General features: G+C 38.2%; 1 protein-coding gene across 4 annotated transcripts in view; it reads right to left on the bottom strand.

The window, feature by feature from the left end:
• The window catches only part of SMARCA2 (SWI/SNF related, matrix associated, actin dependent regulator of chromatin, subfamily a, member 2), a 119360-nt gene that overhangs the window by 90483 nt on the left and 8664 nt on the right, over positions 1–20213 (bottom strand). For all 4 annotated transcript variants that reach the window (XM_032205275.1, XM_032205272.1, XM_032205273.1 and 1 more), the window contains 4 exons: positions 19350–19610; positions 11129–11252; positions 3750–4079; positions 2832–2933 (listed from right to left, as the gene is read on the bottom strand). In XM_032205275.1, the coding sequence (XP_032061166.1) occupies positions 2832–2933; positions 3750–4079; positions 11129–11252; positions 19350–19574 (781 nt within the window). In that variant the 5' untranslated portion in view covers positions 19575–19610. The remainder of the gene's footprint in view (positions 1–2831; positions 2934–3749; positions 4080–11128; positions 11253–19349; positions 19611–20213) is intronic.

Genomic DNA, 20213 nt, shown 5'->3' with positions numbered 1-20213 from the left:
AGGTGCTTCCTAATGTTCAGGCTTAACCTCCTTTATTTCAGTTTGCAGCCACTGCCTCTTACCTGTCTCTGTACACCACTGAAAAGAGCTTCGCTGTATACTCTTTGCTCCCTCAAAAATACCTTTTGAGGTACCTATACACATGTAGATTTATAAAATCTCCCTGAGCCTTTTGTTTCCTAGGATGGACAGTCCCAGCTCTACCAGCCTTTTCTCATAGGAAAGGTGATTTGGTACTTTCATTATATTTGTGGTCTTTCAAATTAACTCCTCAGTTAATACGAATACAGTACTCGTCATTTACTGTGTTCAGCTCCGGGGCTCCCAACATGAGGACAAGGACCTGTGGAAGCGAGTCCAGAGGAAGGCCACAAAGATGATCAAATGGCTGGAGCACCTCTGCTATGAAGAGAGGCTGAGAGAGTTGGAGTTGGTTCATTCTAGAAAAGAGAAGGCTCCCAGGACACCTTAGAGCAGCCTTCCAGTACGTAACGGGGGCCCACAAGAAAACTGGGGAGAGAGTCTGTCAGAGTGCAGTGACAGCACGAGGGGTAAAGGCTTTAAACTAAAAGAGGGTAGATCTAGATTAAAGTAAAGAATGTTCTCCTTTATATATCCTTTAGATATATAAAGGTGGTAACGCACTGGAACAGGTTACAGGTTGCCCAGAGAAGCTGTGAATGCTCCATCCCTGAAAGTGTTCAAGGCCAGGCTGGATGGGGCTTTGAACAATCTGGTTGTGTGGAAGGAGTCTCTGCCAGTTGCAGGGGGATTGGAATTAGATGATTTACAGACACTACCTTTCACGTATTTCAGTACATCATTATGTCAACAAGTCACCCATGCATTCAGATATGAAAAAAATTGTCACTGACAACAACAGACACAGTAACAATTAAGCTGTCACTTAATTGTCTGAGGAGTCATAGTAATTTAATGCCAGGAAAAACAACTACAAATTATGTTTGCAATCAACATAAACAAATCCAACATTCTGAAAACTAGATAAAAAGACTCCTAGTCTTCAGAGATCACCATTTGTCATTGACACATCCGCTCCAAACTCCAGAAATGGAACTTAAGCACAAACTTCGCCATTTTCACAGAATCACAGGGGTTGGAATGGACCTCTGGAGATCATTGAGTCCAAACTCCCCTGGGGACCCCAGAACTGGGCACAATACCCCAGGTCTGGCCTCACCAGGGCTGAGTAGAAGTGGGGGATAACCTCCCTCTATCTGCTGGCCACACTCTTTTTAATCTACCCAGGGATGCCATTGGCCTTCTTGGCCACGTGGGCGTACTGCTGGCTCAGGGCCAACCTGTTTCCCATCAGGACCCCTAGGCCCCTCTCTGCAGAGCTCCCCTTTAGCAGGTGAGCCCCTAACCATTACTGATGCATGCAGCTATTCCTCATCAGAGATATAAGACTACACTTGCTCTTGTTGAACCTCATCATTGCATTTCAGCTTTAAAAAAAAAAAAAAAAAGTAAAGACAGCAAAGCCACCAAAAGCCCCTGTGTAGTCTCACTTTTCAGTCAATCATGCAAATTAAACTGTAGAACACACACTACCATGAAGGACTTCATAATGAATGAAAAATAAATCTAAAGAAATAAACACAATCTTTAAAAATGCGTCAAATAAATCCTTGTAACAGATAAAGCAAGAACAGAATTTTTTTTCCTATCAAAAACAGCAGTGAAAAAAGACAAACTCTAAGCAGCTTATACTTGAACAGGACAAATACATTATTATGGCATACTGGATTACTTAAATAAAACTATCCATCTAGTGATTTTATACACCTTCCAGCATTTTTCAGTCACAGCATTTGAGCTAGAAGGCACTGTGCCTGATAAACTCATACATACAACCTCTCAAGAAACACTTTTCACCCTCTTTATTATCCCACTCAAATTGTAAATATTTGTTGGGAGTATTCCAAGAAAAGCACTTCTACATCTGATTACATACTATTATTTCATTTCCTTTTTATGTGGCCCTAAGTAGCTGACTAATGACTGATTTTTTTTTTTTTATGACATCAACTATCACAGTCATCACTGTCCCCAGATTTACCCACAAGTAACAGCACTGCATAAGATTTCTAATGCATGAGAAGCATGTGTTATTCTCAAGTCTATAATATTGTATTTCTTTTTAAATCTCTCAAAGAAAAAAACAAACCAACAAAACCCTTCAAACAATTTACTATTAGGGACTTCTAATTACTTTCAATACAATCCTTCTTTTACTCTACTTTCAAACCATAAAATGAGCCTGTAAATCCAAACACAAATTATTTGATTCAAAAATTATTATCAAATGTGGAAAAAAAATGATGATACTCTGTTCATTAGACCTCAAAGACTACACTGTACTTTCAAAGCAATCCAGTTAAGAAAAATGCTTCATTCTGCTACATCTTGAATACTTTTTGTTTACAAAAATTTTGTTTACAGTAACAAAGAATATGTTTTAAAGACAAGTTTCCTGCAATTAAGCATTCTGAGAACATAACTTAAGTAGATTTTATGGGTGTCCCTCAGGCAGCTTATATATTTCATTCTGATTATAAAAAGGTGCTTTATGTTCAGGCTGCCTAACAACTGCAATAATTTCATCTGGTCAATCACTCATGGATGAATAAATGGTTAGATTCTCCTTGATATTTAAGTCCTATGCACAGTAAAGGTTACACTATTTCTTCTGTATGACTTCTTACTTTCCCTTTTTTTTTTTCTGCATCTTTTTTGTACTCTCTACCTACACCATTTAACCATAACTCTGTGTATGACAAAAAAAATTATATTATACTCCTCTATACCTTCACTCCAAGTTTTAGGGGTAATGGCAGCAGTATGTCCGGGTATTCCTGGAGCAGGCCCTGGTCCAGTTGCAGTACCACTCATTGCATGTAACCCAATACCTAAAATTTGACATAGGAAAGAAATGTGTTGAGATAAAAAGCATTTCCAAGCATGCAACAATCAGCTGCTTTCCAGCATGCTAGTCTATTCAGACAAATAGTATTTTTGTGCATTAAACAAGGTTTTGAGAAGATTCTACTGTGAAAAAATACATAATGAAGCATATTAAAATCACATCTAAAAAAACCCTCTATTTGGTAGCTAAGTCATATGCACTGAAATTGAGTGACCAGTGGAATTATTAAAACCATTACTAACGAGAAAACAAGACCATCTTACATGTAGTGCTCAGTTTCTAATGCTAGCTCAGTAATGGAAGTGTTCAGAAACTACAAACGGTATTTAACGTGCCAGTTTTCTTAGGACCAAAATGTACCTGCTTACTACATCGTAACATCTATTACCATTAGAAGAAAAAGAATACTAAGAACATTTTCTTTTCCTCATGTTACGTACTTGATAGAACACTATACATGGTTTGTTTTACCTTCAGTCAGCTTGCTCCAGATTTCATATCTATTTTTTCCCCATAATGACAGGAGACTGAAAATTCACTTTAAGAAGAATAGTAAAATTGTGATCAATTAATTATGATTAGCATTCAAAAAATATCTGACATAACAAGGCAGATACTTTAATTTCAGTGTTGACAATATCCTATTAATAAGAGATGTTTTATGCACTTGCTTAAGGTTAAAACCGGAGGCCAGAAAACTGTTTGAAATTACAATTCTGAACACCACATGTTTCTATAATGTTCCACAAGAACTTCCAAAAATTATCTGTGCAGTGACACAAGGCCTGGGTGCACTTACCAGACTGTCTGTTGAAGGCACTGGGAGGCTGCTGCTGTTGAATGCCAGGCAGGGTCCTTTTTCCCTGAACAGCAAGCTGAAGGTTTTCAGGTAAAGGCTGACCTCTAGCTAACATTTTGTATGCTAGAATCTGAGCCCGCAGCTGATGCAGCTGTACAGGGCTGAAAGGGGAAGGACCTCTGTTGGGTTGACTCATAACTTGTGGGTCTCCAGGTATAATGGGTCCTGACTGGCTGGGGGTCATCTGAGGTGGAGTTGGACCTCCTCCAGACATTGGACTGGAAACATGTTCTGGTGCTCCTAGTGGAGATGGGTGCGGAGACATATAACCTAGAACAGATGAGATGATTGCAAACTTACCATCCTGTGTAGTCAAACCTAAATTCCGTTAATTTTCAGTAGTAGTACATAGAGTATATAAATGTCTTTCAAGTCAGGATGGTTGTAGTATTTTCTACAAGAGAAAAGTGCCACCAGAAGTTCGCCTGGGGTATCAAGATAGCTACGTGACCTCTTGTCTGAACAGTTATGATTCTGTGGTTTAATTACTCCTGGAAAGAACAATTACTATCATATTTGGAGTAAGACAAACTTGAACATGAAATAGAACACAGGAACATCAGGATGGCATACAGGTTCACTAGAATGTTAGACAAGTATTTCACTACAATAAATACACAGTAGATTCTGCATTTTTGCAGCTGGATGCTGTAGCGTCTTTTTGATGTACAAATGTCAAGGAACACCTATTCACCCTTACTGACCCTCTTTCCAAACCTCTCCAAAATACAGAAATAGAAATAGGCAGTATTTGGTTTCTACACATTTGTTCCTTAATATATACAGATTAAGGCTTTGAGTCAGATGAAGAACACTCAATACTGTTTACCATCTGGGTGCTCATCTTGAACTTGGAACATCAACTGCCAGCACAAAAATCATCTTCTAAAGAAGCTGCTGAAGACTAGTACTCTAATAAAACTCAGAGAGAGCAAGCACAATTCTGAATCAAATGGTGCTTGTGCCTTTCTATAGCAGTTTTATGTCTAAATTTTAACTGCACTTAATTTAACTACACATAATACATATTTCCAAGAATTTTGTGACTCATCCATGAAAACAGATGGTATAGGTTTTTGGTGAGATCAAGAACACATAGCATATCAGAAAAAAATATTAAGAGTGATCTTTCAGGTAAAGTGCTACAGACAGCTAGATTTTAAATGTCTACCAACAGTGAAAAAAGGTGATGGTATTTACCCACTTCACTCTGGTATTGTGGAGCACAAATAACGTTCTAACCAGTTTGAAAATATGTATGTATACACACACGAACACATATATAATAATTAAAAAATAAATTAAAACTAGTATCAAGAAATCTTCTGGCTCATGTTCATATGCTTTAGCTTTACCAAGCCAAGGGATATGGAACTCCAAACTTCACGTAAACAAAATAAAAATTAATTTTGACCTCTCTTTAGCTTCACTATTCTCGTTGGTCTCCCATGGACAAAATCTCAGTCTCAAATTCTCTTTTGTGAGACGACATAAGCTGTAAGTCACTAGAATTTCTACAAGTAGATGGATGAGAATGCTAAAGAACTGAAAGTCTAGCGATGCTGGGCCTCTGGGGATGAAAATATTTTACAAGCTTTACATATCTCTGGATGTCTAAATAAAGGAAAAAGAACACAGGATTTTGAGGATCTCTCCTCAAAAAGGAAAATGAGATCGAAGTACGGTAGAGGAGTAAAGGTATTGTAATGAGAAAGGCCAAATAAAACAAGACAGAAACGGACTGGGCTCAATCTTGTAACTAAAGATGAAGACCAGAAAGAAGATTTTGATAAGAATAAGAAAAATTAAACAATTTAAGAGAAAAATGAGGAAAGTAAGGTGATGAGTTCAAGAAAAAAAATCTTCAAAAGTTAGTTACTGAAGTTATTTACTAGATCATTACATAAGCTGTTTACCCACCTATTAGTAGTGATAAAATCAACAATAAATTAACTTAAGTTTACTTCACTTATTTATCTCCTTTCAGTTACTTTTGCCTTAATTTTTTTTATTAGAAGCTGAAGCTAGAAATTCCTCTTGCTAAGAATACTGCTTTAAGACAACAAATACTACACCACAACACCACCACAAAATTGCATTATTGTTTTATACTTGAAAAATGCAAGATTTATTGCTATGTTTATCCAATACTATTACACTTATAATCTCAGAATTTGCTTTAAAATAACACCTACTTTGAATTAAATTGTTTTCAAAACTGCCTTTTGAAAAACAGTTTATTTCCCCTTCAATGTTTTCCAAGTTATATATTCCTTAATCACTGACACATTTCAGACCCAGGATCTTGAAATCCATCTGTACTACAGAAATGAGAATTGTCGGACATGATTTTGAGCACTTGTTTCAAGTCCTGGCAGTTCCAGCTACAATTCTGTGACTATTTTGTAGAGACGAGTCTCTGGAAATATGCTTTTTTTTTTTTTTAATTTTTAATTCTTTTACTTTTCTAGATGTGTGTTAATTGCACCTTCTTTCTCCCTCAAAGTCCTTTGTACTAAGATTCTTAGTAATAAGGAAAAAAGGCTTGGCAAGAGTTAAGACTTAAAACCATTCTAATCGAATATCTCAGAAAAGAACAAAGGCCCTTCCATCTTGTAAAGGCTGTAAAACGTAGCACTTAGAGGACCTAAAATTTGAGAAGTTATATGGAAGTTTTCCCTTTTAAGTTTAAAACTTTTCAGAAGATTTAGTGATGTGAAATAATAGTTAACTGCCCTATCCTCATAAACTATATACCTATCTTATCACTCTACTACAGGTAAGTGTGTACATATGGGCTCTGAATAAGGACACATGAAGACTCATGAAGATTGCGTTTAACAAGCATATGCTGCAAAAGAAAATATTAAAGACACAAGGCTTAAGAATGTTTGTGTACAGTTAAGAAGGACATCCTTTTTAACTCTGCAAACAAACTTTCATCTGCCATGAAGCTCGTCAAATGCATTTTTGTGGCATGCATGAATTCCCACAGTAAACATTCTGTTTTTAAAAATCTCTACATCATTGTTTCAGGATGAAATATCAAATACCCCTTCCTCTACATTTGCTACGTAAAATTTTATCTTCAATACAGGATAAACTCTTCAGCTTAGTTTAATCTTCAGAACAGAAGACAGCAAAAGCACTGAATGATAAAGTTGCAAAACACTTGCAACAGAGGAGTTCTATGAGGTGGCAAAAAATAACAGATAGTTCTGAAAAATACACAGAGTAGAAGACATACAATTCTAGCAAAGGGAGGTCAAATAGCCCCAGATATCATCTAAGCTGGGGTAACTCAAAGTATCCAGTTTCTCCAGGTCTCATCTAAGTAAGTTCTGAAGATCTTCAATGATGGTGATTCTTAATCACTCTCATGATTATTTCCCTCCTTCAGTCCCATTGTGCTTTACCTATGCTGGAGGAACTGATTCTGATTATGTCTTCTCCATAATCCCACAGTGGGATTAGTGAAACTACATCAGAAATCTTTCTGAATTTTTAAGCAATTAACAAGTGCTGCTTTCTTAACTGTATAAATGATTAAAAACATCTGACACCAACTTTTTTTGAGAGAAATGCATCATAAGATGTCATAAATTGCATATTCTCTTCAGTACTGACAACAGAAGAAATCTTATTCGTAACACTTCACCAAACACAAGTATTTTCGAAAGGCAAACCGTATAAGTTTCTGCTCTAATTGCTTTTAATTTCACTTTAGTTAACAAAAGCGAAGACCAACTTCCTCATCTGTTACAAAGCTGAAGAACTAGAAAGCTAAAAATTAAGATAAGACCTTTTTTCCCTCCACTTTTAGTGCTACAATTAAACAGAAGAGAACACAATTGAATTCTAAAGTCTGACAACAAATGGTAGATAAAAGAGTCAAAGTTTTACCACTCCAAATACTGCAATATTTAAAAGAGATCTTGACTTCCACTAAAAATTAAGTAGACTTGAAGGATGATGATGTCTGAGGATCATATACATAAAAACTTTCTGCTAAACCTGATTGGAAGGTTACATGCTTATCCAAAAAGATCAATGTAAGAGAATATTTTGAGGAGAAAGATACAAAATTGAAGAAATTTAGTTCAGTATAGCATTCACCTTAACTGTCATTTCAGACAAAAATTGAAGTTTATTTTTTAAAAAATAAATCACGTACATGCTTGCAGTAACAGTGGAAAAGCATAATACCTGAAAATGCACATTGATAAATACATTCATGTTGGGTCAAACCTACAAAATTTTTTTAAGGTAAGCAATATATAAAAGCTTCCGTTTTGGAGGTATGGCCAGTGTCTCTTGTCTTTTGTGAAACTTTCAGCCAAGAGAAAGACATAGAGGCCCCATGTGTGCAAGTAATTTAAAACTAGGGCTGGAGAAATAAACTCTTGAGAGGTCTTATGCTGGCAGGCAGATGGATAAGGTGACCCAACACAACTTTTCTCATCTTTAAAAGGAAGGAAAAAAATCCAAAAAGAAAGTGCAGCTAATTGAAGAACAGTAGGAACAACAATCATTGTTTGTACAATAGCAAAATCATGGTGAATTTTATAAAATAACTAAATTGGTGTATCTTTATAGTGAGAAGTGCAACAAATACGGGTTTCTAATTAAAAATATATACAAATTAAGTCCCAAAACCTTAAATACCTACACTTGTTATCCTTCATTTACCAATAGAAAGCAAAACCACCCACACTATTCAAACAGGTCTATGTGTCACTGTTGTGTCACCGTAAGTACATTTACTTTGTTCTAAATTCCAGAAAACTGAGGAAATTTGTTTCAGTGTACTTATATCTCTTTAAGAATTATAATTAAAGAAAAAAACAACATTGTCACATATATATTGGGCTTTTTGCAATTTCTCCCCATTCCTCTTACAAAATCAAATCTAAACATAGATTTAATTTTCTGAATAACTCTGTTTAGCAGTTTAACAATTTACAGTAAATTTCATACTTCTAATATCAACACTGGGACTTCCAGCACAGAAGTTCACAGAAGCTGAACACACTTTCTAACACAGCTCAAGTTCAGTTAAATGGAGTATGACTATTATTTAAGCAGCCAGCTATGAAGTCAGAGCAATGGACTTCTATTTCTATTTAACTCATTAGCATTAAAAAAAAAAAAAAAAAAGGTTTTAATACTGAAACAAGGACATCACTGTGTATGCATTCAAGAAAAGGAAACTGGTCACTGCAAATGGTCAGGAATGTTACCCTTTCTGCCATTTGGCAGCAAGAGTGGAAAGGAGTAACTGCTGAGGAGACAGATACCAATTAAGTTTTCCCATAAATTAATGCCCAACGTTTTTGTAAAGCATGGTGTTGCAGTATGACTGAAATAAAAATGTAACAATCTGTCTCAGATTGTAAGAGATTCCTCCCACGTGACTAGCATGCCACTGAAAATCAAGGGAAAAAAAAAAAACATGAAGTAATAAAGTTGCATATCTTGTTTTAGTAATTATCATTAGTAAAAAAAAAAAAAAAAAGGGCAAAAATCTCAGAACAGTAATTGCCATGGAAACAGCAAATATGAATTTATGAGCAGAATGACAAAATTGTTGCAGATTTACGTTAGAAATGTTTCTGATTTGCTCATCAAAGCACATCCTCTTACCACAAAAAGAGTCAGTTGATTGTATCTTAGTAGACTGTAATAATCACTACTTCCAAAACTCTTGATTGAGACTTGCTCGAAGTTCAGTGGTCCTTATTTCAAGATTAGTTATTCACAGCAGCATGTTCAATTTACATAGATTATATATATCTACAACTCCATGTACAGTTTATCAATTCATTTATAATTTATAACTCTCATATATGAGCACATATTCTATATCCACAATTTTGTTGCTATAATTTCTGATGAGATGCAAAATTTATTTTTTTATGCCTTCCCCCCTCCCCTGCCCCCACACTTTCTAAAAGGTATACAGAATCATAGAATGCCCTGAGTTGGAAGGGACGCACAAGAACTATCAAGTCCAACTCCTGGGTCCCCAAAGGACCACCCAAAATCAGACTGTATGTCTGAGAACATTGTCCAAACACTTCTTGAACTCAGGCAGGCTTGGTGCCATGACCACTGCCCTGGGGAACCTGTCCCAGTGCCCGAGCACCCTCTGCATGCAGAACCTTTCCCTAACCCCCAGCCTGACCCTCCCCTGTCCCAGCTCCATGCCGTTCCCTCGGGTCCTGTCGCTGTCCCCAGAGAGCAGAGCTCAGCGCCTGCCCCTCCGCTCCCCTCGTGAGGGAGCTGCAGGCCGCCATGAGGCCTCCCCTCAGCCTGCCCTGCTCGGGGCTGAGCGAACCAAGGGACCGCATCTGCCCCTCATACATCTTGCCCTCTAGACCCCTTCACCATCTCCGTACCCCTCTTCTGGACACTCTCTAAAACATCACACAGTACTGGAGATAAGGCTGCATTAGGGCAGAACAATCCCTTCCCTTAAACAGCTAGCAGTGATGTATCTGATGCACTGCAGCTACAGCTGGCCCTTCTGGCTGCCAGGGCATGCTGTTGACTCATGGTCATCAGCTAGCTGAACAAAACCCCCAGTGTGCCTCTCCTACCTCTCTTCCCCATCTCTATGTATAGATGAGGTTGATTCTACCTAGGTGCAGAATCTTGTATTTGCTCTTGTTGAGTTTCATACAACTGGTGATTGTCCAGCTCTGAGCTTTGGCAAGCTCTCTCTGCAAGGCCCCTCTACCCTCAAGGGAGTCAATAGTTCCTCCCAGTTTAGCATCATCCACAGATTTACTCAGTATGCCTTCAAGTCCTACATCCAAGTAATTTATGAAAACATTAAAGAGAAATGGCCCTAAAATGGAGCCAGGTAAACGCAAAGTCGGGTAAAACGTTGCTCTCAAATCATCATGTTTCCATCCCCGTGAATTCAATGGGAAAGTTTTAGCTGAATGTCGAATACCTAAATGCAAAAGTAATTTTTCATTTAACCAATACTGTGAAGTGCAATGGAAAAACAATACTTTCTAGTGTTCATGGTCCTAGATAGGGGGTCAAATTTACGCATTAGGGTTTCAATCACAGACCACTGAGTTGAACCTTACAAAAATGTCTGGTTTTTTTTTTCCAAGTGGATGACTGATGAGCACTCCAGACAAGACGTTATTCACCTTGGTATGTTATTCACCTTCCCCTTTGATACGAGCTTATTTTTTCCAAACAAAGCTGAATGGAAATAATTAGAAATCTGTTCCACAGAACTACTGACTCTTTGGGGCATAATGGGGGCCCAAAACCACAGAGCATGCACAGTATGTATAAACCTTGGCTATGCTGGTCCATTGGACTCTGAGGTGGACCCATCCCAGGGTGAGGAGGTCGCATACTCTTCATGGAGCCACAGTGAACATCCTCAACCATTCCTTTTTCATGCAAGCCATCAATGGACTGTGGAGAAAAAAAAAAAAGTATTTAAACAGAGACAGTGTATAAATCCACTATAAAAATGTAAAGGAGTTTAACTTAAAATCTAAATAAACATGAAGTACAAACTTCTCTTATCTGACATTCAAAATAAATACAATGGGAACCATTATCCCTGGAATCATACATATCAGGAAGCACATAGCACCACTGGAGCGCTTGTCCCCTTTCTGTTTCTCTTTTGACAAGTTTTTTTTGTTGTTTGTTTGGTTGGTTGGTTTTTTGCTTCCTTATGAACTGTTTGGCAACACCAGGGAGGCAAACCATCCACATACAAGCACATGAGCTGTATTGGTCTCATATTACAAAGCTGTGTAACACACACCAACTTATTAAAGTACAGCCTGTGGCTTGGCCTGAGCTATTTTTAGTCCAAACTTTGCCCTTTCAGTCTTTACTGGAATGCCCCAAACATTGTTTCTCTTCAAACATAAAGATACCATTACAGGAGGTTCCCTATTTTTGCCTACAAAGAAGAGGTTAAGGCAGTCAAGGAAGGGAAGACATTGTTCTACTCAAATACTTGTGCTCCCTATAGTCACTGTCAACTCATTCACTCCTCAAAAACTACAGTTCCCATGGTACTTGGAACGCAAAACAGGACCAAAAGCCCTTCTCAGACAGTGAAGAGAAGACAGCCTGGGGTTAGAAAAATATGCAGAAGGCATGCAGAGCACTGGAAATTGCTCGCTAATAGAAACCTCAAAACTCCGAATATGAAAACACAGGAAAAGTAATATAAGGAGGAAAAGACACCTCTTAAGAAAACTAAAAAAGTTTACCTGAAAGCAAAAATTATACCGGATCTCTAATGCTTATTAACTACTGGCTTAAGAGTGTTTGCACAGCTTTTTATTAGGAAAGGAAAGGGTGGCATCACTTACCTTTTCTATACAGAAATATGAAACTATGCCTTTCTAACACATACTTGCACACACACTAAATACTGTCTTGCAAGCCCTACTATAAACATAGACCCTGCAGCCCATTTTCTCTGAATGTACACCTACATATTGATGATACTTTTTTTTTTTTTTAAAGAAAAAAAAAAAGGAGGTAGGAATAAGTATTCCAATGGAAAATGCAAGTTGTTAGAAAATGCATAAGAAGCTATAAAAAAGTTAAAGAAGTTACAGGGAAAAAAAAAAAAAAAAGCTATACAAGTTACAGAAAAACACTGTAATATTTCCTCTCTTTGATAAATTTGTTACACATTACTAAATTTGAATTAAAGAAACATTATCCTTTTATACAGAAAAAGGAAAAAAGCTAACTTTTATATAAAGGATTTACAAATAATTTTTCAATCTTCCATTGAAATAATTTTGTTTGATTGAAATTATCTTTAAATAGAGGTTGGTTTTTTTTTTTTTTTTGGTTAGTAAGCACTTTTGAAATATTTCACCATTGTTTTCCTTGCCAGAAACTAAGGATAAAAAAAACAGAAAACTTACCAAGAAAAGGAGAAGTAAAATGGATTTTTGTTTCAACAAATTCTTTAGTCATGACATTATAAAAATGTCTGTGAAAAATCTTTTATCTGATAGACTATTTTTGATTACATGAACTTGGGATGTGGAGTAGGAATGTAGAGATAGGTTAATAGACACATTAAAAATAGGTTCAGTGTGCTGACCAAGTAAAACCCAATGCCATTTTCTGAGCATGAAGAGCTCTCTCCCTGTCCCTTCTCAGCTATTTATAGACAACTAACGCTGACAAGAATGCTCAGTTCACATTTTGCCTGCAGGAGCTAAGTACTACACAAACCAAAACACCTGTAAAATCAGATCCATTCCTATTTTATCGGGGCATACGCTCAGGTCTAAATCTTCAGGGCCTCCAAGAGAAGGAAGACACTGTGCACAAAATTGAATCTGTTTTTGAGAACAAAGGGCTGTGACTGTATACTCTGTGGTGTGACAGCAGGGATGGGTGTCACTGCACTGAACTAATGGATGGCAACAGTGAAGCCTCTGTTGATGTTGGCAGCTTTGAAAGGACCTAAGATGGGACATGGCACACACATCCAGAGCATCAGAAGTACTAGCACACAGGAGGTGGGAAATGGGGCTAGCATTAATGAAGAGCAACAGTGAAAAGGAAGACAAATACATGCCTACAGCTGTCCTTACAAAAAGAGAATTTAAAAAAAAAAAAAAAAGGAATGGAAGGATAGGCACATGACCATACATAGACACGTCAATTGGAGGAGTACTTCTGTGGGAAGAATTGATGAAAACAACAGTTTTTGTAAAATATGTGTTTTAAAATAAGTAAATAAATAACAACTGGCAAACTGAAATGTTTCTAGTCTAACAGAAGGGAGCACAAGTACAGCAAAAATGGGTTTGCTTCTGTGTATTTGTTGAAATTATAATGTAAAAAACTAAAAGTGAAATTCATTAGAAACAGGTAAGGAAAAATAGAACTGATTGATCTGTTTTTAATTTGAAAGCTAAAAAAAATGAAGATGGCACAATTTTCTTTCAAGGCAAAACTAGTTTCAATGATCAATGATTAAATGCAAAGAGACTTATGCTTTCAAGAATATTTTTAATCAAAAAGCACCTCTACTGTCTATGGGGAAAAAAAAAAACAACCTCCAAAACCATGTAGACAAGGACTATATAACTTGAAAAATGGTTATTTTTCACAACCTTTTTGAATCACTATATAGTTACAAAGTTAGGTAACTTTAAACCTATGTAACAGGTTAAAAATCACAGAAAACATCCCCCACACAAAGCAATTTCTGTGAATTCTTCTGTCCTGTATAAATTAGAGATGTCTTCCACAAAGACATTGTTGGCATGAAAAATATAACCTGTACCAGCAATACAGCACTACTGTCACATCGGTGTGTTCTATTTTTCTTTTAATATGACAGAACAGATGGGAAATAGGAAGCTGAGACGTACTCAACTTTGAGTACATATTACTATTATTGTCCCTGTAAGTAAGAACAGGTACAGAGAACAGGACAGATATTATGCAATGCTTCCTTAAGACCTAATGAGGGGCCTTAAGACCTAATGAGGAATAAGTCTCAACTACATGTAAGCTCATACTTACATGGCTGGCAAAGCTGGCAAACTTGCAGACTTACGTATTGCCTAAAATACAAGGAACATTTTACCTACACTGCTTTTACTCTTCATTAAGTAAGGTCATCTCATAAAGAGTGTTACATCACGATTTGACCTATTTCCAGATAAACTGCAGATTACGGTGTCTTTTTTTTTCCCTCCTACTTGCTTTTTAAACAAATAAAACATGGGCCTTGAAATCAGAGACTAGGATTAAGAATCAAAATAGGTTTCTTCTAGACCACACTCTAACAAAAATTACATAGACCAAACTGCACTAACAAAAATTACACAGACCAAATAGCAACGTGTTGTCACCTAACCACACAGCCACATCACTGACAGACAGGCAGTCTGACTGTAGTTGTCCTTGCAGTAGGGATTTAACCAACAGTTCTGTTAAACTCATATAAATCACCAGAATGCCATCTCACACAAAGTCCCTCTTAATTTTTCAAGTTCAAGAACAATACATTCCTTTTTCACTAATGTAAACCATGCAACAAAAATAATACAGGGAACACTAAAATCATCAATCCCTATCTTCTGCCTCCAGAAAAGCCTGTATGGATATGTGGAGATGATGGTTTCACAGAGATAGACAGCTAAGCTTTACCATCCCACCCTCTCACTCCCACTCCTCAACAAAACCGGAGAAGCAAGTATGATGAAAAAAAAAGGCTTATGGACTGAGATAAAGACATAATGGTAATCACTCACCAATTACCATTATGGGCAAAACTGAATCAGCATAGGAAGTTTTGTAGTTTATTGCCTATTGATAACAGGCTACAGCAGTGAGAACTAAAAGCAAACTATAAAAACCTTCCCCCCGCCTCCACCATCCACCCTCTTCTATGCCCTCCCCCTGAGCAATGCAGGGGAACGGGGGCTACTATTAGTCCCCGACACTTCATCTCTGCCGCTCCTTCACAGTCCCTCTCTGCCCCTGCTCCACGCAGGGTCCCTCCCATGGGATGCCATGCTTCCTGAACTGATCCTGCAGGGGCTACCCACAGGCAGCAGCTCTTCAAGCACTGTTCCCACATGGCTCCGTACCACGGGGTCCATCCATCCCCCAGAAGCAAACTGCTCCAGCACGGGTCCCCCACAGGCAGCAGTTCCCACTAGGCCTGTAATGATTTCCTTGGCAACATCATTGGTAGTCTAAAGATTACTTAAGGAAGTAGTAAGAAAAATAGCTAATTTATTGTTTCTGTCAAAACTGAATTACATAAATCAAAAGTAAATTTTCCTGTGGAAGGTTTTTTTGGATTATTATATGAATATACAGTCTTCATCTTTCATATTAACAGCAGTTAAGTAAATGAACTTCAGGAATTACAATTTGTTAATATCAATTTATATCGATCATTTCTATACCTACCTACTTTTCCACGCTTCATTTTTATGCATCATGCTATGCTCTGTAAACTAGTCAAACATCTAACACAGAATTAAGGTGCTTTACCACTTAATCTGTTAAATTTAGAAGTGAGAACCACAATACCATTGCACATATGGATGTACATCCCACAAACAGTTGCACAATTGGGACACTTTTTGCACACTCCCCCACTTTTACTACGCTTGTTTGAAAAAAAAAAAAAAAAAAAAAAGAGGAAAACAAAAGAACAGAAATGCTATGTTACATCATTACACAGAAGCCAAGCTGATTTAAATAACACTAAGGAGAAAGAAAAAGTTTACTTGTTCAAACTGAAACATGCAGGTGGATGATCGCTCACTTTAACCGCATGGAATATCACTCAAGTAACATATACAAAATGGTCCAGAGGAACACTTTCACAGCATTTCTTAAACAGACCCTTCCCCAGCCTCTCCCTTAGTTGTTGTAATAGACTGTTTCTGTAGTTGTACAGGAAAACAGGACTGAAAACCGATTGAGACTGAAAAATTAAATTAAAAAACAACTTTTTTTTTCTCCAACTGGATCTGTTCAACAGACCCGTTCTTTAGTATAGTCTCATTCACCCACCACCTCAATCTCCCCCCCAGCTCCCAACAGGCATGGTGGAACTTAAAAAGTGGCAAACTAGGGGACAGCAAGGCTGTTTAAACTTCAATACTTAAATAAGGGCTTTTAAAATTACAGCCTTTGCCCCATTATCAGAATAAAGGTATAGAAAAAGGAAAGTAATTCTACTGTAAGTATACTGACTGGTCACCTCTGAATTAGCTATCTGGACTCTTCACAGACACAGTGCCTATTTCAAAACATTTCAGTGGGCTACCTCCCTGGGAGAATTTCTATATTGGTTCACAGAACTTGTAATATGCTCTTAAAATCTCTGAAAGGACTTTGTCCATTTGATTCTAATGCTGACATAGCATTTGACATCTGAAGAACAGACAGGGTGAAACAGGATATAGCAGTTGAAGACAATGTGTGGAGTATTAAACTGTTCTACTGCAAAATTACTGGTGTTGGCCTTTTTGTCTGCAGGTACACAATCTTTTAAAAAAGAAAGAATTGAGAAGATTGAAGGATGTAAACCCTGGCTGCCTATGGTGTTTGGAACACTCACCAGAGTACAGGCATCTTGGACTGCAAATGACCTCACAAATAAAGAAATGCTAATAGAAGATAACAAATCTGGCTAACAGCTAAAATATGCAATTCAATATTCACATGCAATAATTTTAGTTACTGAAGGTATTAAACTCAGAGCTTACAATTTCAATACTTCAGTACAAATGGGTCAGTTGGATTGTGGCCTCCTTCACTTCATCTGTCTTTGTGCTATTACAAATTTTAACAATATAATTCTTCATGCAAAGCCAGTAGTGCCATGTCCCTGCTGTCTGGACAGTATTCTAACGACTGAAACTGATCCATATGTGAAAATGACAACAAGAAGCTGACAATTCATGAGGAAAGTTAAAATATGTTTATGATAAACATTTTTTAGTTTTTATTTGAATTTCTTTATGTGCTTATACATTGGGTTTACACGGCAAGGTTTTTGGCAGCAGGGGGACTGCAGTGGTGGCCTCTGTGAGCAGAGCCCAGCAGCTGCCCCATGTCAGATCAGAGCCAGATCCAGCCGACTCCAAGAGGAACCCAGCCAGAGCTGAGCCACTGACATTCGTTGTATTGCTGTGATAAGATATTTGAGAAAGGCTCACTGCGGAAAAGCATTGAGAAAGAGAATTGAGAAAAAATAAGAGAACCAGCCCTGCAGCCCCCCAGGTGAGTGCAGCAGGAGGGCAGGAGGTGCTCCAGGCAGGCAGCAGCAGTTCCCCTGCGGCCTGTGCAGGGAGAGGCCCCTGGTGGAGCAGGCTGTCCCCCTGCAGCCCATGGGTCCCACATGGAGCAGATCTCCACGCTGCAGCCCCCCCATGGGTGGAGGAGCCCCCGGTGGAGCAGGTGGATGTGGCCTGGAGGAGGCTGCAGCCCATGGAGAGCCCCCGCAGGAGGAGGCCCCGGGCCGGAGCTGCAGCCCGTGGAGAGGAGCCCACGCAGGAGCAGGGGGTCTGGGGTTGAGCTGCTGCCCACCCGTGGGGGACCAGTGCTGGAGCAGTTTACTCCTGGGGGATAGATGGACCCCGTGGTACAGGCCCATGTTGGAGCAGTTCCTGAAGAGCTGCAACCTGTGGCAAGGACTGTATTCCTGTGGTACGTGCCCCATGCTGGAGTAGGGGAAGAGAGTAAGGATTAAGGAGTGGCAGAGACAAAGCGGTATGGACCAACCTCAACCCCCGCCTCACTCATCAGGCCCCTGCACTATTCACAGGGAGAGAAAGCAGAAGAACTGAGACTGAAGTTGAGCCCTGGATGAATGGAGGGGTGGAAGGAAGGTTTTTTTTTTTGTTTGTTTTTTGTTTTTAATTTTTTTCCCTAGTTTTCCCTGCTCTACTTTACTATCAATTGGCAATAACTTCCATTAATCTTGAGTTGCATCTGTTTTGCATGTGACAGTATTTGCTCAGCAACCTCCCTGTCCTTTTCTCAATCCATGAGCTTTCTCCTTGTGTCTTCTACCCCCTCCTGCCCTGTCTCACTGAGGAGGGGGAGTGATAGAGCAGCTTGGTGGGCACCTGGCAGCCAGCCAAGGTCAACCCACCACAACTTACAACAGTGCTGTACAGCATCAACAATAGTTACCAAAATGCCTTTAGAACCTTGGCTCTTTAAGCGGTTACTTCATATTTCTGAGAGAACAACATAAGTTAAATTGAAATTATTGTTATTTCTTAAGCTTTGGTTCACAACCAAACAAAAATGGAAGTATGTACGAGGCTGGTCTCAAAAAGGAAATTAAAGACAAGCAAATAATGTCCTCAAAGCAGAAGACATTAATGATAGCCTAAGCACACAAGTAACTCTAAGTGTATGACAACCACTTATATCCAACTATTCGTGTTGTTGTACGTTACACAATTTTAAATTCATTACTAAGGTGGACGTAACGTAATATATTTTGAAAACAGGTTTTCATAAACATAGGATACTAAACAAATTTTTAAGTACAAGCCCTTTGAGAGTTAAAAGTATTAAAACAAAAAAAAAAAGTTTAAAAATCAACTTTCATGGAAAACAAGAAAAATCCCAGAAAAATGTAACATAGCAGCAATATGCTTCGAAACAGATAATAAAGAAAAATAAAAGTTGGTTAGACTGATCTACTATAAGGTTTTAACACTGTAATTCCATTTATTTTCCTCTAGTAAGGTCTAACCTAGTGAAAAGCACACAGTTTAAAAATGAAAGCTTGCAAACCACTCAGTCTGTAGTTCAAAGCAGTTTACTAAGAACAAACAAGCTGCCTTTAATCTAGAATATGCATCACCTTTAGTGATGAAGACAGAATTAAGAACGTAGCTGCAGTTTTGCAAGTGAAGTGTAATAGCAATTATGCAGTTCTAAGTGTAGTAGAAGTAGTATGGTTTTTTTATTAAGTGGAGATAGCTCTTAGGAAAAAAAGGTTCACTTGTAATGAACTATTACCTTATGCATTTGGTGCATGCCTTCCTGTGGATAATCGGCAGGTCCCATTGCTGGCATTGAATGCGAGACGCTGGGTGGACCAGGACTTGGCCCCATCATGCTGTGAACTGAGCCAGGAGATGGCCCTGGTCCTGGGCTAGGTCCTAGAATCGGTCCAGGTGAAGGTCCTGGTCCAGGGGAAGGACCAGGATGAGGCATGGCGCCAGGGTCTGTAGGCGTGGACATCTATTTTCTGTCTCCTTTTCAATTAGCAGAATAGCTCTAAGAACAAACAAAAAGAGAAATTCTATGTGACATTAGGTAGGTGCATTGGAGATGTAATAAACAGAATCTACGGGCAATCACCACACACATGCACACACACACACACACACTCATCTGAAGAAAATGCTTAAATCATCCTTAACATGGCACATTTGTCTGATCACCCCTCAAAAAGCACCCCAAAAGGAGAAAGATTCTGACAATTCACTCAATTTCTTCACATTTATATGTTACTCACAGAACAAAGAAGCTGGTAGGCTATCAGAAATATCTACCAGAGAAAACCGTAGTTCAGTAGACTTGCTTTCATCAAATTATAAAACGCGGTCAAGAACAGTACTGCTAAAGACAGAGGAAGACAGCTGTGCATCTCTATTAACACATGTGTTCAGAAATGTTCCCCTAAACTCAACATATATGACTGCAACAAAATTCTTATAAAATCCATGGGAACACAGCAAAACAAGTACTATTAACACTATCTTCTGACTTCTTTTATTTAGTTAGATATTAATTTAGGACCTCTATGCTTATCTCTGTATGCAATCATAGTATCAAATGAAACAGACAACAGAAAAGACAATTATTTTGGCCTGAACA

This window comes from Aythya fuligula, chromosome Z, assembly GCF_009819795.1.
Source record: "Aythya fuligula isolate bAytFul2 chromosome Z, bAytFul2.pri, whole genome shotgun sequence".
In the NCBI taxonomy this organism is placed as follows: Eukaryota; Metazoa; Chordata; class Aves; order Anseriformes; family Anatidae; genus Aythya; species Aythya fuligula.
The sequence above is the reverse complement of the archived record's forward strand: the minus strand, read 5'-3'. Positions and strand labels throughout refer to the sequence as shown.